Source organism: Ovis aries, chromosome 21 (genome assembly GCF_016772045.2).
Source record: "Ovis aries strain OAR_USU_Benz2616 breed Rambouillet chromosome 21, ARS-UI_Ramb_v3.0, whole genome shotgun sequence".
Classification (NCBI taxonomy): Eukaryota; Metazoa; Chordata; class Mammalia; order Artiodactyla; family Bovidae; genus Ovis; species Ovis aries.
Window position 1 is genome coordinate 46,355,542 of NC_056074.1, and position 24,446 is coordinate 46,379,987.

Consider the following 24,446-nt stretch of genomic DNA (forward strand, 5'->3'; position numbering starts at 1 on the left):
CACTAACATCCTGGGAGACCTTTAACATCTGCAGAAATAAAATGTAGAGGATAAATGGAATTAAAGAGTTGTGAAGTTCTTTCCCTGTTCAGGAAGCCATGAGACTTCAAGAACGTAAAATTTAATCTCCAGAATAGTCAATAAGGCATAATACAGGAACATATAACTCCAAAGCTAACAGAAGAGATAAACTGAATTTTTAAAATTCGGTGAATCCAAAAGAAGGCAAGATAAAAGAATAAAGAAACAAAGAAGAGATGAATGAAATAGAAAATAAATCCAGTGATTAAACCCAGCAATGTCAGTAAGTCCCAGTCAGTGCAAATGATCTAAGTGCTCCAAGAAAAGTCAAATGTCAGATTGGGAAATTCAAAGAATTTTCAACTGCATCCTGTTTACAAAAGACACACTTTCAATAATGGAACCCAGAAAGGTAGAAAGAAAAAATGGGAAAAGGCTCTATCATGCAAACACTAATTTTATAGAAAGTTAGTGTAGCTATATTAGTGTCAGACAAGGTAGACTTTAAGACAAAACTCTTACGAGAAAGAACAAAGCACTGATGCTGAGAGTCAATGAGACCGAAAAAGTAAACAATCCTAAATTTCTATCAACCAAATAACAGAGCTTCAAAATAGATAAAGAAATGCTGACAAAACTGAAAGAAGGAAAATACAAATCCACAAACAGAACTGAGAATTTTCACTGTTATGGCAACATAGCTCAGTAACTGACGGAACAAGGAGATGAGTCAGTAGGGAGTTCAGTTCAGTTCAGTTCAGTTCAGTCGCTCAGTCGTGTCCGACTCTTTGCGACCCCATGAATTGCAGCACGCCAGCCCTCCCTGTCCATCACCAACTCCTAGAGTTCACTCAAACTCACGTCCATTGAGTTGGTGATGTCATCCAGCCATCTCATCCTCTGTCTTCCCCTTCTCCTCCTGCCCCCAATCCCTCCCAGCATCAGAGTCTTTTCCAATGAGTCAACTCTTCGCATGAAGTGGCCAAAGTATTGGAGTTTCAGCTTCAGCATCAGTCCTTCCAATGAACACCCAGGACTGATCTCGTTTAGAATGGACTGGTTGGATCTCCTTGCAGTCCAAGGGACTCTCAAGAGTATTCTCCAACACCACAGTTCAAAAGCATCAATTCTTCAGCCCTCCTTTCTTCACAGTCCAACTCTCACATCCATACATGACCACAGGAAAAACCATAGCCTTGACTAGACGGACCTTAGTTGGCAAAGTAATGTCTCTGCTTTTGAATATGCTATCTAGGTTGGTCATAACTTTCCTTCCAACGAGTAAGCGTCTTTTAATTTCATGGTTGCAATCACCATCTGCAGTGATTTTGGAGCCCCCAGAATAAAGTCTGACATTGTTTCCACTGTTTCCCCATCTATTTCCCATGAAGTGATGGGACTAGATGCCATGATCTTAGTTTTCATCAGGAGGCTTTTAGGTTCCTCTTCACTTTCTGCCATAAGGGTGGTGTCATCTGCATATCTGAGGTTATTGATATTTCTCCCAGCAATCTTGATTTCAGCTTGTGCTTCTTCCAGCCCAGCGTTTCTCATGATGTACTGGAGATCTGAATGTGATTAGCCAACTTGACTTCACTAACATATATTGAAATAATACAGAGTTTATGCTTTGTCAGAGAGACAGAGCGTGTGCTTTGATACATACTCAGTAAGAGAAAGATATCTGCCTTCAAATCCCCAAATGTTTGAAAATTAAGGCATAGATTTCAAAATAACCCATAAGCCTAAGAAATCACAGTGGAAATTGGAAGATATTTTGGACTGCCTTATGATGTAAATATGACATCAAAACCTGCTGGATACAGCTTAAGCAATGCTTAAAGAAAATCAACCCTGAATATTCACTGGAAGGACTGATGCTGAAGCTCCAATACTTTGGCCACCTCATGTGAACAGCTGACTCATTGGAAAAGACCCTGATGCTGAGAAAGACTGAGGACAGGAGCAGAAGGCAGTGACAGAGGTTGAGATGGTTGGATGGCATCACAGACTCGATGGACATGGCTCTGACCAACTCTGGGAGATGGTGATGGACAGGGGAGCGTGGCGTGCTGCAGTCCATGGGGTTGCAAAGAGTTGGACATGACTTAGTGACTGAACAACAGAGAAAAATCTATAGGTCAAAACACATGTATTAGAAAAGGAGAGTAAGTGAAGATCAGCTATCTAAACTTTCAAGAAACTGGAAAGAGGATTGAATCTGAAATAAGGTAGAAGAAAGAAAATAATAAAACAAATAAAATAAATATTAAAAGGGAGCACAAATCAATGAAATTGAAATCAGATGCAAAACAGAGAAAATTAACATAGTCAAGTGTTTGCTCTTCATAAAGATTAACAAAATTTACAAACCACGAGCAATACTGATCCAAAAACAGAGGAAAAGATACATTACAAATAATAGAAGTGAAAAGGCACATCACTACATACCCTGCACACAAGAAAAATACGACTAGGTCCAAGCATAAATTACATGAACAATTTCAAATTTCAGATGAAATAAGCAACGTCCTGAAAAACACAACTATATCCCACCTGAGACAAGAAATAAAGTGTGAACAGTCCTATAGGTGTTAAAGAAATTGAATCTGTAACTGAAAACCTTTCCAGGAAGAAAGCAGGAGGCCAGTGTCTTCAAGAGTGAATATCTTCAGGGACTTCCCAGATGGCCGAGTGGCTAAGACGCTGCACTTCCAATGCAGGGGGCCTGGGTTTGATCCCTAGGCAGGGAGCTAGATCGCACACACCACGGCTACAATCCGACACAGCCAAGTAAATAAAATTTTTTTAAAAAAAAAAGAGTGAATACCTCCAGATACTTAAGATAGCATGCCAACTGTGGTAGACAGAGTAATGGACACCCAGACATGCTCACATTCTAATCCTCAGAATCTACACAGCTAAAGAGTGTGTTTCTAACAGACTCACCAGCGCCACTGACACAGCTGGTCTGGATGACTACCCCACCTGGCGCTAGGAGATCCCTGCTGGAATATTCCTGGCGGCACCGCTATACTAGAACGAGCAGCGGAAGAAACGTGTTCACCAGGGGAGACCCGCACCGCAGCCGCGAGGGAGGGACCAGGCTCGCCTGCATCAACAAAGATGCACAGAGGCAGTGGGGGGAGAAGGGAATCTGCAGGAAGGCGGCTGCGATGATTCCACACATGAATATTTTACAGCACAGATAACACCACGTGGTGTACATGGGCCTTACACATGCAGCCGAGTGAGAAAAGCAGAGCCAGGAAGACACTGGCCTTCTGGAGTGGCGCTGCCTCCGGACAGAGGGGTGGGAGAGGTTCAGAGAGCCCGCTGGGTCTGCACTGTGGTGTTACAACCTGAAGCGAAATGGGAGAAAAGGTTGACATGCTTGGGTCCCGCAGCTAGGTGTTTGTTATACCATACTACAAAAAATGTCATAACATACTAGGAAAGAAGATAGCCTGAAATGTGAATAATCTGAGATTAAAAGCAAATAGAAGGGGCTTCTCTGGTGGTCCAGAGGTTAGGAATCCCCTGCCAATCAACGCCGGGGACACAGGCTCAGTCCCAGGTCCAGGAAGATTTCACATGCCCAGGAGCAACTGAGCCCCTGCGTGCAGCACACCCACTGGGCTTTCGAGATGCAACTACTGAGGCCCCAGCACCTAGAGTCCGCGCTCTGCAACAAGAGAAGCCGCCGCAGTAAGACGCCCGCACACTGCGACTGGAGAGCTGCCCCGGCTCGCTGCAACCAGAGAAAGGCCCAAGCAGCCGCCCGAGAGCCAGCACAGCCAAAGAGAAACAGCGCGCAGCCGGAGGCCAGTTCACTGCACGGCTTTTGATAGCCGAGATACGGAAAGGATCCCTCGCATGGAAACGGAGAGTCGGTTGAAACATCCGCGCACACCCACAACAGACAACTGCTCCGTTACAACCGGGCGGCGGGAGCGCGGGTGCGACGAGCTTCAAAAGTACTTTGTTGCGTGGGAAAAAAAAAAAAAGTCAGGCACGAAAGAACGCACACCGCTTGCCCGCGCGTGTACGAAATTCAAGAACAGCAGCACCGACGGGATGGGTCAGAAAGTGAGGGGAGACTGGGAAGGGTGGCCCCGGGGATTTTTAGGACTAGTTCCGGGCGGTCAGCGCAGCTGCCAAAAGCCGTTGTTGGAACACCCGAGATGGGCGTCGTACTAACCCTACCTTGACTTAAAAAGGTTGTGGGAAACGTAACGCCGCGGGTACAGGTTTACTACGGGTCATCAGCTGAAACACTGACGGGCGAGCTCCGTTTCCTTTGGCGCCGAAGGCGGCTTTCAGGGCGGCCGGAAGGGGGAGCGCACGGGCCGCAGCGACCGCGCTCGCACCTGCCCGCCGCGGGCGCGGGTCCCTGGAGGGCGGGGGGCTGTGAGCGCGCCGGGCCGGACCGGCTCGACCCGCCCCCTAGGGGCCGCGGCGCCTCCCGGGGCCCTCGCAGGACTCTGCTCCACCCTGGGGACCCCCAGGCGGCATCTGCACGTGCGGGCTGGCACGGCCGCGATCACCTGCCCTGCCCGACTTGGACATTGACCGCCTGGCACTGCCGCCCCATCCCGAGGGCCAGCTGTGGAGCTGTAACCCACGCGAGGAGTCCCTTCAGCCCGCAGCCAGCTTCCCAAGCCGCTCCTGCCCCTTAGAAGCTGCGCGCCCGCCGAGATGCTGGCCGCCCCTCCCTGAGCCTGCGGGGTCTGGGGGCTTGAGCGGCAAGGGCCACCCACCAGGCAAGGCATCTAGACCTCTGGCCCTCCGCGGGTGGTGCTTGAGGGGAGGGTGGTCTCGCTCCCAATTGCAGAGAACCAAGAATGCTGCTAAGCATCCTGGTGACCTTGGAGGTCGCTGTCTTCCCCAGAGTGGGTGCCGCCCTACCCAAATGCGCCATCCTTGCAGAACCCCAGGTTTTACACGAGAAATGACTCCTTGGATGATAAAATAATCCTGAACTGGAAATTCCCCCGCAGTCCAGCGATTTACATTATTGCCCTCACTGCCCAGGCCGTGGGTTCAGTCCCTAGTGGCGTCAACTAAGATCCCTCAAGTAGCCAGGTGAGGCCAAAAAATAAAATAACCCTGGCCCAAACACGCTCCCCCAGCCAGACACAGCCGGAGAAACTGCACACCATCGCCTCCCTCCCAGAGGGGGCACCAGGACACCACCCCTCCCCTCAGTTTACAGCCGCCTGCTCAAGGACAGAGCCAGGAGCTGCCCTTGGCCACACGCAGGCGCAGACCACGCCTGGGCTGGGCAGAAGAGGAGCCACTTGGACGGTCCTCCCTTGCCCTCTCTACTGGGCTCATCCTGGATCGGGCCTAGGGAGCAAGAGAGCGAGGAGTCCCCCCAGCCCAGCTGACAGTTCTGTCCCCCACTCCTGAGGGTCCCAGGCCCCTTTGGGTTTTGTCCACGCTTCCCCAAGGGCCTCTGATATGGGCTCAGGTGACCTGGCCAGCTGGGGGGCTCAGCCTGAACCTTCCTACCCTCTCCCAGGAGCAAGCCTCCCCCACTTTTCAGATATGGAATGAGCCCAAATGCAACAAGCTCCCCGCCACACCCTACACTCCTTCCGGACCTGACCTGGCCGTGCAACAACTGGGCTGGGCACCTCGCTGAGTTCAGGGTCCATCTCCAGCCAGGGCTTCTCTGCTCAGCAACACCTTACTCCTTCGGTTCCACCTCCGGCAGGGAAAGAGGAAGGACCTCAACCCAGCCCCAGCCCCAAATAGCCCTGGAGTTAGCCAGTGCTTCCTTCCGGGACAGCCCCACCCCACCCCCACCCCAAGATGTTTGTTATCCTAATTGCTGGCTCAGAGCCAAGAACAGACTCTCCTCCACACACACACACACACACAAATACTCACACCTGAGTGCTCAGGCTAGCAAGGGAGAGGCCCCAAGGACTTACTAAGCAACCACTGTGGACGAAGCTCTGAGGCCAGAGGTCAGGAAAATTGAAAGTGGGAAAGAGAGGGCCCAGCCGAGGCCCTAGCCATCACGACCTTCCCCAGCTGCACTCGCAGCTCTAGGGTCCCGAGTGCCCACCTGTCCCAGAAGAGTATAGAAAGCAGTCTCCTGCAAGGATTTTTGTGACCCTTCATTCAAACAGCCGCGGCTGAGGGGGCCTCTCAAATCACCCCCTCTCAGGCGAAAGAGCTGTGCTCTCGGGGGGCCGAAGCCTCTCAGAGCCCTGAGATGCCCCCACGGGCCAGAGGAGGCCCCGCCCTCACTCTCCACTGGGCAGCCGTGGGGACGGGGGTTAAGGAATGTTTGAGTCGTCTGGTCACAACATCCCCCCCCAAAATTATCACTTTCAAAGGCTCCCAGGGCTCCTTGGCCCCCTGGGCAGAAGTCTTTCTCCCCTTCCTCAGAGCGAGGCCCCCAGGGCCTGGCACAAGTGCTCAGTACACACCTGGCACAACACAGATGCCCGAAACATGCCCCCCTGCCCCCACCCCCCATCCCCGCCCCGCGGCTGCCCCGAGCCGGCGGAAGGACGGGGTCTTCGCAGCCTGCGGTGGTCCTTGCGCCTCCGCGGCCTCCAGTCGCTGTCTGTCCATCCTGGAATGGCCTCCCGGACGCTCCCCTCCCCGCCCCGGGGTGTTTCCGCCAGACACCGCCGGAGGTGTAATTACCTATGTTTGCTCCCGCTCTGGACAACCAGCGTCCAAGCGGCCGAGGGCTTGTGTTCCAACAGCGGTCTGCTGGGGCGGACCCTCAACTACTTTTACCGGGCTGGGGGCACCCTCCGAGGGCGGGTCCCGAGAGCACCGCTTAAGGTGGACTTTTAATTGGAAGTGACAAAGGCTGGAGGTCATCGGTGGGGCTGGGGGTACAGTGCTGCCCAGGGGGCCGCCACGTCCCACCAGAGTTCAGCTGTGTGACCAGAGGCACACCTTTTCGCCTCTGAGCTTCCCACTCCACCCCCTACCCCGTAAAATGCAGACCCAGGCTCCCACCGCCAGGGCTCGTGGAGAGGGGACGCGCGGATGCCTAAAGTAAAGCGCCGCCTGGGCCGGGCTCGCGGGGTGCGCTCGTGCCCGCCCCGGGCTAGAGAAGCTGCTGCCCGCGGCAGGCCCCCCGCACGAACAAAGACTGCCGGGGGTGGGGTGGGGTGGGGGGCAGCTCCTGCCAGGGCGGTGGAGAGAGGAAGCTCGCGCTCGGGACCCGGACGACTGGACCCTCCGCGGGTGTAAAAGATGACACTGGGGGGTCTCCAGGTGGGGCGGAGCGCTGGGGCCCGGAGGGCTTCCTGGAGGTGAGGTTCCAGGCGCGGGATCGGAGGCCGAGCGGCCCCTTTAAGAGCCGGGGCCCGGGCGAGAGGGGAGGGCAGAGGGCGCCGGGCGACCGCGCGGAGCCCGGCCCCCGCCCCCCACGGCCGCCGCCTCTAATCTGCACCCGGAGCCGGGGCGCTGGCTGACGTCACCTGCCCCCGAGCCGCGTGCGCTGATTGGCTGCAGGTGACGTCAGGGGCTTTTTTCGCTCGGCATGACCTCATCCCCACCGGCGGCCCCGCCCTCCGCCCCGGGCCTGTCACTCGCGGCCGAGCGCGGCGGCCAAGCCGGCTCCGCGGCCCCCGCCCCCCCGCCCCGCCGGACGCCGGACCCGGAGCCCGAGCCCGAGCCGGAGCAGCCCCGGCCGCGCCCGCCGAGCCGCGGGGTGGGATGCGCGCGTGCCCGCCCGCAGTGCGCGCGCTCGGGCCCGTGCGAGCGCTCCCCGCGGCGGCGGCGACGGCGGCGACCCGCGCGCTTCCCCGGCCCCGGCTGCGCGGGCCCCCGCCGGGCCCATGGGCTGCGCGGCGGAGCGGGCGCGCTGACCGCAGCGCGGGTCCCGGGTGCCGCCCTGAGGCGAGCGAGAGCGAGGTGAGCGGGGCGCCGGCGGGGCTGGGGGGCGCGCGGGGCGCCGGCGGGGCTGGGGGGCGCGCGGGGCGCCGGCGGGGTGGGATGGGGGGGCGCGCGGGGCGCCGGAGGCCTGGGGGCGACGCGCGAGGCGCCGGGGAGGCTGGGGGTACGTGCGGGGCGCCGGGGGGCTGGGGGCTCACCGGCGCGCTGCCCGAGCGCCCGGCTCGGCCGGGTGGGCGCTGCATCGGGAGCGCTCGGGGGGCTGCGTGGGGCGGGCACGGGGAGGAGGAGATGGCCTGAAGATGAGCGGCCCCCACCGGCCCTCAGGAGCGCCGCGGACCCGACCGAGAAGTCCTTCCCCCGCCTCCCGCGGCGCCCCGCGGACCCCGGCCCGGCACACACCCGGCCACCGATTCGCCGCCTTTCTACGCGCGATTCTTTCTTATTTTGGTGGGGGAGGGGCATGAATTAAGGACGAGGACAACCATTAAGATCGAGCATGGATCTATCCGAGCCCCATGTGCCCCCCGAAAAGCACCCCCACAGGGACCAGGATTGAAAAGGATCGTCCTTGCCAGGGCCGGGCGCGGAGATGCGGCGGCCTGGGCCGTAGGGCGTTTGGCGGGTGGCAGCCTCAGGAGAGGTTCGCTCCCTGTCTGGCCTTCTCCCCTGTCTTGCGAGGCTGCGATGGGCACCCCCACCTCAGGGAGCTCAGCTGGCCTCTGCGGAATAAAGGCCAGCCGCCAGCCTGCTGCAGACGCGGCGGGTGCTGGGGGAGGGGCTGGCACTGCCAGGCTGAGTGCAACCAGCCTCCTTCAGCCTGTGCACCCACCTTGGGGTAAAGGGTATGTAACAGTCTGGCCTGGAGGGGAAGGGGCAGAAATGGGCCCAGTCCGCACGAGGTCATCCCCTCTGGGAGAATTCACCTTCTAATTTCCTGCTGCAAAAAATGTACTGACTTTGCAAGGGGGAGCGTTGGGGCCTGGGCACGCAGTGATGGGGTGGGGGTGGGTGGCCTCCGTAGGATGAGGGAGAAAGGCGGTGCGTGCAGTGTGCGGTCTGCAGTTTTCTTGCGCAGCTTAGTGAAGGGGAGGGGGTTCTTCCTGCCTTGTGCCCTCTGCTCCTGGGGGTCTGTGGAGGTCTGAGGGACTGTCCATTCCCAGCGTCTCCCCGAGTCCTTCTTGCTCACAGCAGCCCAGGAAACGCGGGTGGCATCCAGCACCCCTGTCCTGCCCCAGGAGGCTAGGTGTCCCTGGCACTTGCTACTCAGATGGTTGATAAGCATCTGCCAAAGATGGCCAGGTCATGTGACCAGGGACTGGGAGTTCGTCCTGAAGTCTAACTGAAATACCTCCTGCTGTAGTCAGCCTAGGGCCCTGGGGGAGTTGCTAGGCAGGTTCTAGTCCCCTGCTGCCCTCCGGAAGCTTCCTGGGTCCCAGAGGCTGCCTCTGGAAAGGGCAGGTTTTAGGCACAGAGATGCAGAAAGATGTTTGAAGCCCCTTTATGCACCAGGACCCTTCCCAGCATCACCTCTCCTCTAGGCTGAGGCTGACCTTGAGGCCCAGAAGCTGCAACCAGACAGAGAGCTCTGGGGGCCGTAGGCCGGGGGTGGAGGAAGCGGAGGTCGTCTGCCTGTCTCCTAGATGTGCAGCTCCCAGGGAGAGGAGAGGAAGGGGTGAGCCCACAGCAAGAGTGATGAGGCTCGGGCTGTGACCGTCAGACCACACAGGCCCCCTCTGCCTGAACCCTCAGACGGTGACTGGTAGGTGCCAGCCCAGGCAGGTAGCATGGGGGAGGGGTGCCCAGTAGAAGTCCTGCAGATCAGCGGGGCTAAAACCAGCCAGGCAGGAGCAGAGGAGGCCAAGACTGGTGCGTTCTGAGCCTGCGTCCCTGAGGACCCTTGTGCCAAGCCCTCGGTCCCAGTTCAGCCCCAACTCCTGGGCACTGAGGGTAGAGCCCCACCCCACTGTCTCCCAAGTCCGTAGCCTCCCCAGGTCAGGCTGGCTCTGCCTGGCCTTGCCAAGAGCAGTCAGGACAGAGTGGACGCAGCTTGGGTCCTGTACCAATCATCTCAGAGAGCTGGGGGGGCAGTGCAGAGAGCAAGCCTGGTGAGCACGTGGGGCCCTGCCCGTGAGAGGCCACCCCCTGCCAGCCTCTCTCCTGGCTTCCGCCTCCAAGCCTGCCCAGGGTCAGAGTGAGCCAGACACCCAGCACCCAGGGTCTGTCCGCCGTCAGCCCTGCCTGAGGCCTGCCTTTGTGACCGGGCTCCGCCAGGCCAGAGCCACGCTGAGTGGTGGCCTCGGTCTCTGTCCGCCTGTCTCTGGGGGTCCCGCGTTCCCCCGATGCTGAGCACGAAGTGCCGTGGTGAGGATGCCCCTAGTTGGGAGTTTTCTGGTCGTCCACACGCTGAGGGACACAGATGTCCCTCTTGGAGGCCATGGGAACCAGTGAGGAGAGGCTGTGGCTGCATCTGGGGCTGGGGCGTGCTGGGATCTCGGGCACTCGCGTGCAGACGGTGAGGACACATCCGTGCAGCGACCACATGAATCATGGCACACAGGGCTGGGATGGGTTGTGGGAACGGGGTAAGTACCGTGCCATGAGTGTGGCCAGTGTGCAAAGGGCTGTGTCCAGCCTGCATTTCACATGAGGGCCAGGCGGCGCCGTGTACCTGGCCTCCCCCAGAAAAGCGGGGAGGCGGAGCCTGTGGCCTCCCAGGCCTGGCCCAGCGGCAGGAGGGGAGGGACGGGGCTCCTCCTGCTTCTGGCCTGGGACCCGCTGTCTCCTCGGCCGCTGCTCTCTGGTGGGGCTGACCCAGGCTCCCAGCTGACCTAGGCTCTGGTTGCTCCCTGCCCAGGGGAGGGGTCTCGGCTGAGCCTGCAGGGGGTCCTTAGAAGCTGGGAGGCCCAAGCCCCTTCCACATCCGTTTCCTCTGCGCCCGCCTGGCCTACTGCAGCATCTCTGCCCCTCCCTGCTCTGCCCGGCTTTTCGCCCTGGTCTGAGTGTCGCAGCTGGGGAGGTGAAGGGTCTGCCCAAGGACGGCCTGGGGGCCAGGTGCCCGCCCGGGGGGCCAGCACGATGCAGGGGGTCCCGCCCAGAAAGGGCAGGGCTCCCCAGGATGGGAGAGTGAGCCGGTGCATGTGGGAGGTGACCGGAGGGCTAGGACCTGGTGGGGCGGCAGGGGCGGGCTGGGCTGGGGTGGTCCCACCCAGCTGCTGGGCACCTGAGGGCGGGTGCGGGGAGCGGCGAGGAAAGGACCTGGCTCTGCAGCTCCGCCTGCTGCCGCAGGAGCAGCGGTTGCCTGGCACCCCTGCTGTTGCCATGGCAACAACGGAGGTGCCAACTTGCTGATGAGTCCCCCTCAGCTGCGAATAACAATACTACAGCCGTTAATAGGCCAAGCTGGAGGCTCCTCAGGAGCCGGGGGTGGGGACCAGGTACCAGGTGGGTCCACAAGCCAGCCATCCACCCCTCCAGCCCTGGCACCCCCTCCTCTGTGGGTCTCCACCCTCGCCTCCCTGCCCCCTGCCAGCCTCCTTTCCCCTCCGTGCAGTGGGCACCCCTTCACGCCCCTCCGGCCATGTAAGGACTGGAGAGCAGGGGCCAGCAGGCTGGCCGCGGGGGCAGCAAAGGCCTCCTCCCCCACCTTGCCCCTAACCCTAACCCTAACCCACGGGAGGATGCTCTGCCCGTGCTGTCCCCACCCCACGACAGCCTCCTTGTCGGGGTCCTGGGCCTCTGGACTGGACGCAGATCCCTCACCCCCTGGTAGGAGGTTCTGCCCAGGTGGGTCGGGTGGGGGGAGGGTGGGCCTGGAGGCGGGGCCTGTCCCAGCCTTGACCGGAGTCAGTCAGACTCCAAAAAGCCTCTCAAAACCACTCGACCAGGAGTCAAGTTGGGGACCCCTGGGGACACAGACAGAGGCCTCGGAGCAGGCCGGGCCCCTCAGCAGGCAGACCCACTGTCTTGCTGTGGCCCTGGGGAGGGCAGGGTCCTGTCTGCACCCAAGCCCTGCCCCCACCGTCAGGGCGCCCGAGCGCCTGAGGGGCAGCATCTGTGGGCAGGAACCCGAGGCCCAGCACTGTCCAGGGCCTCCCTTGCACCAGCTCCAGTGGCCCAGCCCTGGGCTCCCCATGCCGGGCGGGCCAGTCCCCACCTGCCTCGCACCTGCTCCTCTGTGACCCCTGGAACCTGCTCGGCAGCCTGGGAGCTCACCCCAGGGGCTGGCGCAGAGACGGTGGCCGCTGTCCCCAGGGCCATCAGTGCTGACTGAAAGGTGAGGTGCGTCCCCAAGCGCTGCACCCCAGCACCCTCTGTGGCTGCCGGCTGGGGGCTTTACCCAGGGAGTTCCCTCGCTGGCTCTGTGGGGGAGTCCTTCTCTCAGCCTCCCCGCCCCCAAGCTGGCAGAGGCAAGACCCCGGGTGAACAGGGCTGCCATGGGCCCGGTTCTGTCCAGTGTCCTTGATGTGACCTTGGGTTGATTCCACCCCTCCCCCGAGCCTCAGTTTCCCCAGCTTTCGAGCAAACTCGTCATCCTGAAGATGCATGCCTCCCTGGGCACTGTGAGGCCTGGGTGGGGGGGCTTTGAGAAAGGCCAGTCCTGGCAGGTGGCAGAGGCTTGGCACCAAATCAGAGGGGGCTTCCGCCCAGACTCCAGAGCCTCACGTCCCACCCACCTCCTACTCCCTCCAGGCACCCCTGAGCCCAAGGGTCCTACACACAGTCACCCACACTAACCGCTGACCACTATCCTTGGGTGCTCCCCACCGCACTGCAATCCTTGCACCCACCAGGCCCCCAAAGGGGCCTCCTAGACCCCAGGGCACTGCTGTCTGTGGTGCCCGTCGTACTGTCTCCCCCATTCCGTAAGTGTGTGACCCAGCCCTGCAGGAGGAGGAGGAGGCTGGCCCCCCATGTGCCTGAACCCTGGCCCACAGAACTGGGACACGGAGCTCCCGGCCCGGTCAGCGGCCCGCCCTCCACCCCATCCAGATGATCGGCTTATGGAGCCAGCAGGCCACGCCGTCCAGAAAGGGGCGGGCGGGGAGAGACCTGCGTCCCCAAGACAGGACAGGCGATGCGGGGACAGAAGGGGGTGCTCTGGGAGGGTGAGCGTCTGGGGGTCCTAGGCCCGGGGAGGGACCCTTGGGCCTCGTCCTGCCTGAGTCCCGCGGCCCTGCCTGCTGCGGTCCCCACTCACCTTGCCACGTCCTGCTGAGAGGCTGGCGCTGTGACCTGGAGGGCTCAAACAGGACTGGCCCCCTCCCGAGCACCCTTCCCAGCATCACAGACCCCAGCAGGAGAGCAGCGGGCTTAGGGAGCCCAACCTCCATGAAGGAGCCAGAGGGAGCGAGAGCCCTCCCCACGGGCACGTGTCAGCCCCAGACCCGCTGCTGCCCTTGGGCCAGTCCCCTCGCCAGCCCGTCCGAGGCCCAGGGGCCAGCGGCACCACTGACCATCCGCCTCTCCCCACAGGTCTGGCACCATGCCTGGGCACTCCAAACCCTAGGCCACGTCCAGGCCATTGGAGCTGCCCCTGCCCACTCCCGGGGTCGCCCCTCCCCACTGCCCACTGCCGCGCCATGGCCGGGGACCGGCTCCCACGGAAGGTGATGGACGCCAAGAGGCTGGCCAGCCTGCTGCGGGGCGGGCCCGGGGGGCCGCTGGTCATCGACAGCCGCTCCTTCGTGGAGTACAACAGCTGGCACGTGCTCAGCTCCGTCAACATCTGCTGCTCGAAGCTGGTGAAGCGGCGGCTACAGCAGGGCAAGGTGACCATCGCTGAGCTGATCCAGCCTGCCGCCCGCAGCCAGGTACGCGGCCCGCCCGTCTCTCTGGCTCCCCCGGGAACCAGGGCTGGGGCAGCCTTCCCTTCTTCTGCCCTTGAAGCTGCCCTGTGCGCCTCGGGGTCAGATTCCAAGCCATTGGCAGGCAGCGCCCTTGTCCACCTTAGGACTACAAGAGCCCTCCTCCCAGGGTGACCCTCCACCGACAGACTCAACACCCTCCTACAGGCTTCCTGCCCTCCCCACAGAGCCACTGAGCCCACCAGGTCGCCACTCGGCCCCACACAGAGGCCTCCATGAAGGGCCCAGTCATGTGGCGTGGCTGTGCACAGACCATGGATGGGGGTGGGGGACACGGGAGAGAGACAGGCAGCGAGGGGGGCAGCTAGGCCCACTCTGACCGCCCTGAGGACTCAGAAGAGGACCAGACGGGCGGCTGGGGGGCTGACACAGGCACAGGGGCATCCAGCCCCCGGTATTCCCCGCTGGAATCCTGAGGACCAGGAACTCTCTCTGAGGCCTGCAAGACCATCTCTGGTCACCTGCAGCCAACAGTTGTTTCTGCTGCCCAGGGGCATCGAGCCCACATTGGACTGTGACCCGGGGAGCCCTCATGGGGGAGATTTGGCTCGCCAGCCAGACCAGAGGCTCAGGGATGGGTCTTGGTCACCGGCCCTGCTTGGGGCAGAGCTGGGATGTGAGAGGAGCCAGACGGGAGTCCCCTGCGGCCTCCAGTGAGGGGAATCCGGCGATGACTAACCCCCAGCAAGCGCTGGGCCAGAATGCTTTCCCATTGGCTGCCAGTGACATCATCGGCCCAGGGCTGGCAGCTCAGTGGGCTTAAGGGGTGAGCGAGCTGGGGGCGGGCCACCAGCTGCTCCGAGCCCAGTGGCTCACATCTGGACCCCTGGCCGGCAGCGGAGGGGGGAGGCCAGTGGGCACCAGCTTCCCACTGCTGCCATTGGGATGGCTGGGGGCAAGGAGGGGCTGCTGCAGCCCCCGGAGGCCCCATCACTGGCCAGGGACGGAAGGAGACCCCAGACCCAGAGGTTCCCCCACCCAGCCTTCAGAATCCCTGACATGTGCCTCCTGGGGCCCTCGGCCTCCCTGGGAGCCAGCCAGGCCTCCCTGCGCCCGGAGGTCAGGGCGCCCACGTGCGCCCCCTGGGAACTCACGCCTGCCCTGCGTCTCTTCTGCAGGGGCCGGCCCCCGGTGTCTGTTAACTGTACGTGGGAGCATGGCTGCCTCGGGGGGGTGTGTCCCCTGACGCTCCCTGCTCTGGGGGGCTGCCCTGTGGCTGCATGTTCACAGCTGTCCAGGTGTTCACTGCAGCTGGCCGCTGCCCTCCCTGCCTTCGGGGCACCACAGGGACAGGCCCCCCCTTTCCACCGCCTGACAAGCCGCAGCGGAGGCGGCAGGGGATGTGGCGACTGGCGGGCGCCTGGCCCCCCTGACCTCTGCCCTTTGCCCAGATGGAGGCCACGGAGCCTCAGGACGTGGTGGTCTACGACCAGAGCACCCGGGACGCCAGCGTGCTGGCTGCAGACAGCTTCCTGTCCATCCTGCTCAGCAAGCTTGACGGCTGCTTCGACAGCGTGGCCATCCTCACAGGTGCCTTCCTGAGACCTCTCTCCCCGGCTGGTGGCAGGGCGGGGACAGGGCGGGGGGCGCTGTCCAAAGGGCCACATTCCGGATCGGCCTCTGCTCTCCTCTCTAAGCCCAGAGCCCAGCGTCTGCTGGGGCAGTGGGGGCCCAGTGGGGGCGAAGCTCAGGAGCTCTGAGTTCTCAGGGACTCCACCGACCCCCTCCCTCCGGCCCCCACACTTCAGGTTCCCTCTCCAGCAAGGGCCCAGGCCCACCACCAGCAGGTGAGACATGGACAGTGGGAAACCCCGACATAGGCCTGAGGCAGGGGAGATGGGGGGATCTGGGCAAAGACCTGGTGTGCCTTGGAAGCTACCCCGCCACCCACACATGTGCACACATGCACCCACACACACGCACATGGTCTGAGGGAGGAGGCATAGGCCCCACCCTGGGGAAACCCCAGTCTGAGCGGGAATTGATCCCCCCCTGGGGGGGTCCTCTGAATGCTCCAGCTGGCACAGGGAGCCTAGCAACTGCCTACTTGATCGCCACTGCTATCTGCCCGGCCAGCGGAGGTCCCCATGGGGCTTCCATTCCCCCAGATCAGGCTGGCCAGCCCCCTCCCCAGGTGGCCCAGGGCCTGTCCCCCAGGCTCTGTGGCCTCCCTGCCTGGGTGCCCTGGGCTACGGCCGGAGGGGTGGGGGAGGGCCCACACCGGCATCACCCCCAGCATCACACGGCTGCTAGGGTGCTGCTCTTCATTCCGACACCCGCCCTGAGCCCCTGCTGAGCCTGATGGGTGTGGGGGCGCCAGGCCGTCCCTCGTGTGAGATTGCTCCTGCACCTGGAGGGGCCGGGGCTCCGGGCAGACCCCTCAGAGGACAGGTCCCAGGAGCGTGTGCTGTGCTCTCCGTGTGTGGATGGGGTGTGTGTGTGAGTGAGTATGTGTATGTGCGTGCGTGTGTGAGCTCTGGGAGCCAGAAGCTGCAGAGCTGACACAGCTGATGTGCCCTGGGGCTGTGTGGGCCGAGCGGAGGGGGGCGTCACAGGTGTCCCACTCCGCCCGCAGTCCCCCGGGGAGCCCCTGTGTGTGTCCACACACAAGCGCGTGTGTGCCCTTGCTACAAGTGACACCAGAGGCCCTCCCGGACGTTTGAGAAGAGGGTCCCGGAGCAGCGCCCCCCTTACCCCGGGGCTGGCCAGAGCCCCTGCTGGTCTGACCCGGGTGAGCTGGGTGGGAAGTCCCCTGCAACCTGGCGGTGCCCTGCCCCAGGGTGAGTGGGTTTGCCCCGTTTCTCTGAAGAGCAAGCCAGGGAGCAGTCATGACCCTGTGAGGAGGGACCAGGCTCGGGGCAGCGCCCACCCGAACCCTGGAGAAGGGCAGGGCCGAGGGGTTAGATGCAGGCCATCATGGCCCAGCGAGCTAGGCACACGCAGCGGGCTGGGCAGACGCCCGCGGGAAGGACAGACCCCTCCGTGGGTGTGCGGAGGGGCGCCAGGGAGACGCGCGGCACAGCCAGGGGGAAGGGAACTCCAGGGTGGGGCGCTTTGCGGGAGCGGGCGGTGGAAGTGGGGCGCGCCGGGGTCCCGCCGAGCCGGTGCCCAGACCACGCCGCGCCCCTCCCGCACGGCTGCTCGCCATGACGCCCGGCGGGGATGGGAACGCGCGCCTGGCGCTTTAAGGGGCGCGCGAAATGCGGGCCAGTGTGGTCGCCACGGGCCAGCCAGCCCCTGCGCGCCACCCACTCTCGGACCGGCCGGAGACCACTGCGGCGCTTGCGGCCCCTGTGCCGAAGGCGGTGCAGCCCCAGCCGGGGACTCTGGCGGGCAGTGGGGGCTCCGGGGCGTGACCCCAATCCCGGCCGGGCGCATCCGCACTGGAGCACGCAGTGAGAGAGGCGGGTGGGGCCGGGAGTGCCTCCCGGACACGCCAGGCGTTTTTCCCTGACCTGCAAGGCATGGTTGGGGGGGGGGGGGTTGTGGCGCGGTTACCCTACCGAAGGAGGGTGCCCTGGAGAGCCTTAGGAGGTCTGGACACCTCCCCAGGCCCTGAGAAGGCTGTGCCCCGGGGAGTGGGGGACAGACGGCCCAGGGCTGCTGGCACGGATGCTGCCCTCCCATGTCACTCATTCCCAGGCCCTGGGGTGTCCGGAAATCATGGGAGGACTGGAGTCTATAGGGAGCACTCCAAGCTGCCTGAATGTTCCTGGAGGGCGTTCTTGGGGGTTCCAGAAATTGCAGCAAAGGCTGGCAGATCTCTGCCCCTCCTAGAGGCTCTCCTTAGGAAGGGGGGGTTCCTGGTGGAATTCTCCACCCCCACACAGTTGCCTGTCTTTGCTGCTGAGAAAGCAGACGAAAGGGACTGGCAGAGAAGGGTCTTCAGAGAGACTGTGCAGGCCCCGCCCCTGCCCTGGGGGGACTGGCCCCCAGTCCCAGCAGCCGGGGCCCCTGGCTCTGCACAGTGAGCTGGGGCCCGGCCAGCCTCCCCTCAGGGGACCTGAGGAGCAGTGCTGGTGCCCCCGTCACCTGCTTCTCCCTGTCCAACCAGCAAGGCTCCCCTGCGAGGCTGATAGCTCCATGCCCCTAGCCTGGAGGTTGTGGTCCCCCAAAGTCCAGCCTTGGTTAGGGGCCCCGGGAGTGCACGAAGCAGGCACTCTGGTTTCACTGAGCAGAGTCAGGGGTGAGGAGCAAGGTCGCCAGGCATCTCTGTCCTCAGGAATCAGCCAGGTGTGGCCCCAGCTGCGACTGCGGGCCCCCGCCTCGCCCCTCTGCCGCCTCCTGGGGACACGGTTGGCCGTGGCCTGGCTGTTTGCTTGTCCACTTCCGTGGACCTCAGCACAGTGTTTGGGGCAGGCAGGACCAGGACGCCAAAGCCCGAGGTCACTCGCTGAGTCAGATGTGTGCCCATGGGTCCCCTGCAGCCCCTTCCTGACCAGCAGAGGGGCTCCTTCTGCCCACGTGCGGTCCAATGCACACGCACGGGCAAGGAGGCCGGACACACGCCGGCCACGTGTAGAGCGTGTGGCCCGCGTGCCCTGGTCCCCGGCGCTGCTTTCTCAGCCCAGCCTCCGCTCCTCCATCGTCCCCTGCTGGGTGGAATGGAGCCGTAACCCGAGCGCACATGCCCCTGTGTGCTGTGCCAGCTCCAGAGAGTGATGTCATGCCCGGGGCAGGGGGGGAGTGGCCCTCAGAAGCCCTTGCCTCTCTGTCCTGGCATCCAAGCCTGGCCCGGGGCTCCCGGCCAACTGGAGGGATTGCATCAGCCCTGGGGGAGAGGCGGGCAGGCCCAGCCTGGCCCCACGCCACAGCGCGAAGACCCCTGTGGCCTCTGAACACGCTCGTGCCTGGGTGCTGCACGTGCTGCGTGCTGGCTGGTCATTTGTGCGGCCTCCACTTTTATGGGCATCACAGCAGCGTCCTGAGGGAGGCCAGCCCCTGATTGGCGTGAGGAGAGATGTGGGCTTAGGGGCAGGTGATAGGAGCGTGACAACCTGGAGCTCTCCAGGACCAGCACGGAGACCAGGTGCTCCAGCTGGGGGCTTGCCGGCAGACTGGGCTGGGGGTCTGTGCCGGGGGAGGCTGGGCGGCCGCCCTCCGTCCCCAGCCGGCCCACCCCCAACACACGTCGCGCCCACCCGCCCGCAGGGGGATTTGCCACCTTCTCCTCCTGCTTTCCCGGCCTCTGCGAAGGCAAGCCTGCTGCCCTGCTTCCCATGAGCCTCTCCCAGCCCTGCCTCCCTGCGCCCAGCGTGGGCTTGACCCGCATCCTGCCTCACCTCTACCTGGGCTCTCAGAAGGATGTCCTGAACAAGGTGTGTGTGCAGCCGGAGCTGGAGCCGCTCCTGGGCTGGTCTGGGGTGGGTGGCGCGGGTACGCCGATGTGGGGGCAGATGTGCCTGGGTATGAGCCTGCCTGTGGCTTCACAGGACCCCAGAGGTCCCGGCAGGACCAGGGCAGGGCGGGGGCAGGGCCTGGCAGGGCTGGGCAGAGAGGCGGCTCCCTGCCCCTTTGGCTCTGCAGCCTACATGCCAGACTGCTGATGTCACTGGGCCCCTGGCCAGCCCTGAAAGAACCCCGTGTTTTAAAAATGGTGATGCGGAAAGAGGGTAAAGCCACCGCCCAGGCAGCGCAGCCTTAAAATTCCTGGGAGCGGGCCTTGCAGGAGCGGCCCCCCACCCCTCCACCTAGCGAGGGGCTTGCAGGCTCTGCATTGGGGCGGGGTGGGGGGGAGGCGGCGGCTCCAGGAACCAGATTCCAAGGCCCCAGGAGCCGGGCCACGCCTTCAGGGCATCCCGGTTTTCAGCCGGCGGCACCCGCTTCCACCCTGTTCCCTACCCTCCCAGGATCTGATGACCCAAAACGGAATAAGCTACGTCCTCAACGCCAGCAACTCCTGCCCCAAGCCCGACTTCATCTGCGAGAGCCGTTTCCTGCGCATTCCCATCAATGACAACTACTGTGAAAAGCTGCTGCCCTGGCTGGACAAGTCCATCGAGTTCATCGGTGAGGTGGCCGGCACCTTCTCGCCCAGGCCCGGGGAGGGCTGGAAGGCGGGGGCGGGAGAAGGCGGGAGAAACCTGGGGGAAGGGAAGGGCTGTGCGGCCCCAGCCCTCACGTGGACCCCTGCCCCCAGATAAAGCCAAGTTGTCCAGCTGCCAAGTCATCGTCCACTGTCTGGCCGGCATCTCCCGCTCTGCCACCATCGCCATCGCCTACATCATGAAGACCATGGGGATGTCCTCGGACGACGCCTACAGGTAGCCCCGCCCCCACCGCTCGCTCCGCCCCCTCCACCGCTCGCCCCGCCCCCTCCACCGTTCGCCCCGCCCTCTCCACCTGCTCGCCCGCGGAGCCACAGTTCTGGGCCAGGGACGGGGCCTGAGGCCAGCCCTGGCCCACCGGGGTCTGCCCAGCGGCTAGGTGCCCCCGAGTGGGCACTGGGGGCGGGAGCGAGCCTAGGGAGCTGCCTGGCCCGGCCGGAGCCCTGCCCGCATCCCGCGGCTCTCCCCCAGGTTCGTGAAGGACCGGCGCCCGTCCATCTCGCCCAACTTCAATTTCCTGGGCCAGCTGCTGGAGTACGAGCGCAGCCTGAAGCTTCTGGCCGCCCTGCAAGGCGACGGGGCGTCCCACCCCGGGACCCCGGAGCCCCTGCCGGGCCCTGCCGCCCCACTGCCGCCGCCGCCGCCACCACCTACCTCAGAGAGTGCCGCGAACGCCGCCTCCAGGGAGGCTGCACCGACGGGGGGTGCGGAGGCCCCCGGCCCCGCCCCGGCCACCAGCGCGCTGCAGCAGGGCCTCCGCGGCCTGCACCTCTCCTCCGACCGCCTCCAGGACACCAACCGCCTCAAGCGCTCCTTCTCGCTGGACATAAAGTCGGCCTACACCCCGAGCCGGCGACCTGACGACCCCGGGCCCCCGGACCCCGGGGAGGCTCCCAAGCTCTGCAAACTGGACAGCCCGTCAGGGGGCACGTTGGGCCTGCCTTCCCCAAGCCCCGACAGCCCGGACGTGGCGCCTGAGCCGCGCCCCCGGCTACGCCGGCGGCCCCGGCCCCCAGCCGGCTCCCCGGCGCGCTCCCCGGCGCACGGCCTCGGCCTGAACTTCGGCGACGCCACCCGGCAGACTCCGCGGCACGGCCTCTCGGCCCTGTCGGCACCCGGGCTGCCCGGCCCTGGCCAGCCGGCCGGCCCCGGGGGCTGGGCGCCGCCGCTCGACTCCCCGGGCACGCCCTCCCCCGACGGGCCTTGGTGCTGCAGCCCCGAGGGCGCGCAGGGCGCGGGCGGCGCGCGGTTCGCACCCTTCGGCCGGGCCGGGGGGCCGGGCGCTGGCGGCGGCGACCTGCGGCGGCGGGAGGCGGCGAGGCCCGAGGCCCGGGACGCGAGGACCGGCTGGCCCGACGAGCCGGCTCCCGAGACGCAGTTTAAGCGCCGGAGCTGCCAAATGGAGTTCGAGGAGGGCATGGTGGAGGGGCGCGCGCGCGGCGAGGAGCTGGCCGCGCTGGGCAAGCAGGCCAGCTTCTCGGGCAGCGTGGAGGTCATCGAGGTGTCCTGACCGCCGCCGGAGCGGCCTCTCCGCGGGGACGCGGCGCCCCGAGCCCTTGGCTGCCCTCGGCTGGGCCCGCTATAAATATATATTATATATAATGCAAAGAAAGGTAAATGGTTTTACTGCGATTTTTATCGAGAAGTAAATATTTCAATTTTTTATTTATTTAAGCTGTTCATTCTGGCAATGATTTGGCAACAGTGCGGGCGGTCCTCGGAGCTCTATTTTTACTGTCTGGTATTTAAAATGAAACCCACGTTTCTAAGCAATATGAGGCCACCTTCAGTTGCAAGCTGGGGTGCCAGGCCTGGGGTTCCCCTGCCCCCTCCCCCAGGAAACACTGCTGACCCTTGTAAAGAGGCTGCTGAGCTTTCGTGCACTTTTTACATAAGAAAAGGGGAAAAAAGGATAAAAAACCTTTGCCGCAGACTGAGCCGCAGAGCCCCCCTGCCCTCCCGCTGCGTCCTCTCCTGCCCCTCCCTTCTCTGGGAGGGGGTGTCCCGGAGCCGGGGGGGGGGGGGCGGGGGGCCCCCAGGAGGCGCTCACAGCCCCCTGCCAGCTCCATGCCACTGAGGGCGTCCCTGCCACCCATCCCCCCAGCCTGTTGCCTGCCAGGTGTTGGGGGGCCAGGGTGGGGTCCGGAAGAGGGTAGCAGTGTAGAGAAGGGGGCTCTGAGTGTGAGGAGACGTGAGTCCCCAGGGCAGGGTGGAGGTGGAACACCCCCACTCCCATCTGAGCCTGGGTCCAGCTGCACGAGCTCCAGCAGTTCCGAGGAGGCTGCTACCCTCTCCTCCACTTTGTGAGCACCCCCTCCAGCACCAGCTGCCAAGTGGGGAGCTGGCAGAGGGGGATCTTGGCCCCTGGGGGGCAGTGGGAATAGCTGGGCCAGCCGTGCTGGCTCCCCTGGTCAGAGGGCAGATAGATGCCGGGTCTTGTTCTGCGGGTGGAGGTGACTCTCAGAGGAGGCGCCTCATGCCTCTGGGTGGCGGTGGGGTGGAGTGTGGAGGCCTTCCTTCGCTTGGGAGAGCCCCCTCCAGCTAAAGGCCCCTCATGTGAGCAGATGCTGGAGGTGTCCCCCATGTCTGCCAGCCCCCACAGGGCCCTCGGAGGAGAAAAACCCCGTACACCCCTCTCCTGTGGAGCGCTCCCCTCCCAAGTCTCCCTGGTATCTTCAAGGTGACATGCCAGTCCCCAACCACCGTTAGCTTTTTGGCCCAGGTGGGCCAGCCTAGGGGTGAGGGCAGGAGAAAAGCCCCAGCTATCCTCACCCCCCACCATCTGGGGTCAGGGGGGCACCCAAGGCTTTTGGCAGCAGGAATGGGTGTCCCTCGACCTTCAGATGTCCTGGAGCATCCAAGAGTGGATGCTGGTCACCTTGGGAAGAGGCCAAGGCCTGGCCGGAGGGGTGGCCTGGGCAGGACTGAGTGCTTGGGCAGGTGGGTGGGGGTTGCCTGCCCCCAGCTGCCCTCCAGCTGGTTATTCTGTCTGTTCTTCTTTTGACCCCAGCTCCTGTCCCGTCAAACCTCCTTTGAGAGAAAGTTCTGTTCCTGTTCCCTCTGTCCCCACCCCGTTCCCCCAAGAAAATAAGCTATCATTGTTGTATTTGCAATCTATGGATTAGAGGTTTAAGTATTTATTATTATTGGTTAATTATTATTATTATTATTGATTATGTAAATTTGCCTCCTGTCTGTCTATGGCGTTGGGTTTCTGAGGTGACCCTGGGTGTGGACGATGCACTGGTCCCCTCTCCGCGCCCCACACCTGTGCTGTCCAGGAGACAGCGGTGGGGGCTACTGGTTGAGCCCCACAGCCCTGGGGGCAGGTCCCACGGCCCGTTCCCCTCCCTCCACCCTTCTCCAGGGCTGCTGGTGCCCTGTGGCTTCTGGCCCGGGGCACATGGGGGCTTTTGCTCTTGAGACACTGGCTGAAGTGAGTCGTGACGGGAGAAGTCCCTGTCTCAGCCCCCCAGCCCACGCCTGTCCCCATGCTGGGGGCACCAGGCGCCCAGCAAGAGCCCCTCCCTGGTGAGTCCCACCCACTCCCTGGGTTGGGTGGAGTGGGGCCCCAGGGCCCTCCCCCCTCCTGCCAGCCCAGTGGCCTGGCATGGGGTCCCCAGAATGGACCTGGCCCCCTCCTATTATTTGCTGGAAAGTCCAGCGGAGGAGAGGTGGCAGGTCCGCCCGCCCGGCTCCTGGTCCCTCTGGACTGGGCTGCCCACCCACCTGCCCGCCCCTCCTTGCCGCCCCCTTCCCCATCGCGGCCGCTCTCTGCTCCCTGTCCTGTCCCCTTCTTTTGTATTTGGAAACAACGTGTTGTAATAAATCCTGAGATGGGTGTTTTCTCCGTGCGTCTGGCTGCCTCTTTATTCAGGCCGGTGGGAGGTGGTGTGGAGGGGCTTCCTGGGGCCAGGAGGTGGGGGGTATGGGACCTGCAAAGCCAGACTGTCCCCAACTCGTGGCTCTGAACCCAGAACCCCAAACCCAGGGGGAAGGGGTGGAAGGGGGAGGGGCAGATGTAGGATGTAGAACAGCCCTTTTTTTTTTTTTTTTTGCTGTTTCAAGCTACTGAGAATTTAAATAACGTAGAAATGGCAACCCACTCCAGTGTTCTTGGCTGGAGAATCCCAGGGACGGGGGAGCCTGGTGGGCTGCCGTCTGTGGGGTCGCACAGAGTCGGACACGACTGAAGCGACTTAGCAGCAGCAGCAGCAGCAGAACTGTATAAAAGGGAGTCTCAGTTTAGGCCTTCAGCTCCCCCCACCCCCCTCTTCAGAAATAACTCCTGGGAGCAGTTCCACACCTCCCTACAGACCTCCACGTGTGTGCACGCGCGAGCAGCGTGTGAGTACACGCATGTACCTTCCACACAACAGCTCTTCCTTTTCACCAGAAACGGGGGTCCAGCTCTCCAGAGCATCTGCAACTAGCTTTAGGGCGTTGTTTACATTCCTTACAGAACGTGCAAAGCCCAAAGCACGGGGCATCCCTGGGGGGAAGCGCCCTGTGCGTCTCAGGCCGCCGGGCTCCTCTCCCTGGAGTCAGCGCCCCCTGCAGGCCTCCTTCCCTCCCTGCCCGGGTGGCCGGGCTGCAGTCAGCGTCTCCCCGGCCGCCGAGCGTCCTCGCCCACGCTGCA

At 63.1% G+C, this 24,446-nt stretch overlaps 1 protein-coding gene and 1 long non-coding RNA gene across 3 annotated transcripts in view; one reads left to right on the forward strand and one right to left on the reverse strand.

Moving 5' to 3' along the window:
* Positions 1-6,468, reverse strand: part of LOC121817488 (uncharacterized) — a 71,224-nt gene extending 64,756 nt beyond the window's left edge. Inside the window, exon 1 of one of the 2 annotated variants that reach the window (XR_009597891.1) lies at positions 5,633-6,459. This is a non-coding gene — a long non-coding RNA (uncharacterized LOC121817488). Of the gene's footprint in view, positions 1-5,632 lie in introns of both variants that reach the window. The other variant, XR_009597890.1, reaches the window with a different exon arrangement.
* Positions 6,469-7,817: 1,349 nt separating this feature from the next.
* On the forward strand, positions 7,818-23,657 carry DUSP8 (dual specificity phosphatase 8). Its single transcript, XM_027959541.3, has 7 exons — positions 7,818-7,914; positions 13,369-13,706; positions 15,152-15,290; positions 18,912-19,078; positions 19,610-19,769; positions 19,900-20,023; positions 20,279-23,657. Exons 2-7 carry the CDS (start codon positions 13,476-13,478, stop codon positions 21,315-21,317), a joined length of 1,860 nt encoding a protein of 619 aa, XP_027815342.1. The 5' UTR covers positions 7,818-7,914; positions 13,369-13,475; the 3' UTR covers positions 21,318-23,657.
* The last annotated feature ends 789 nt before the right edge of the window (positions 23,658-24,446 follow it).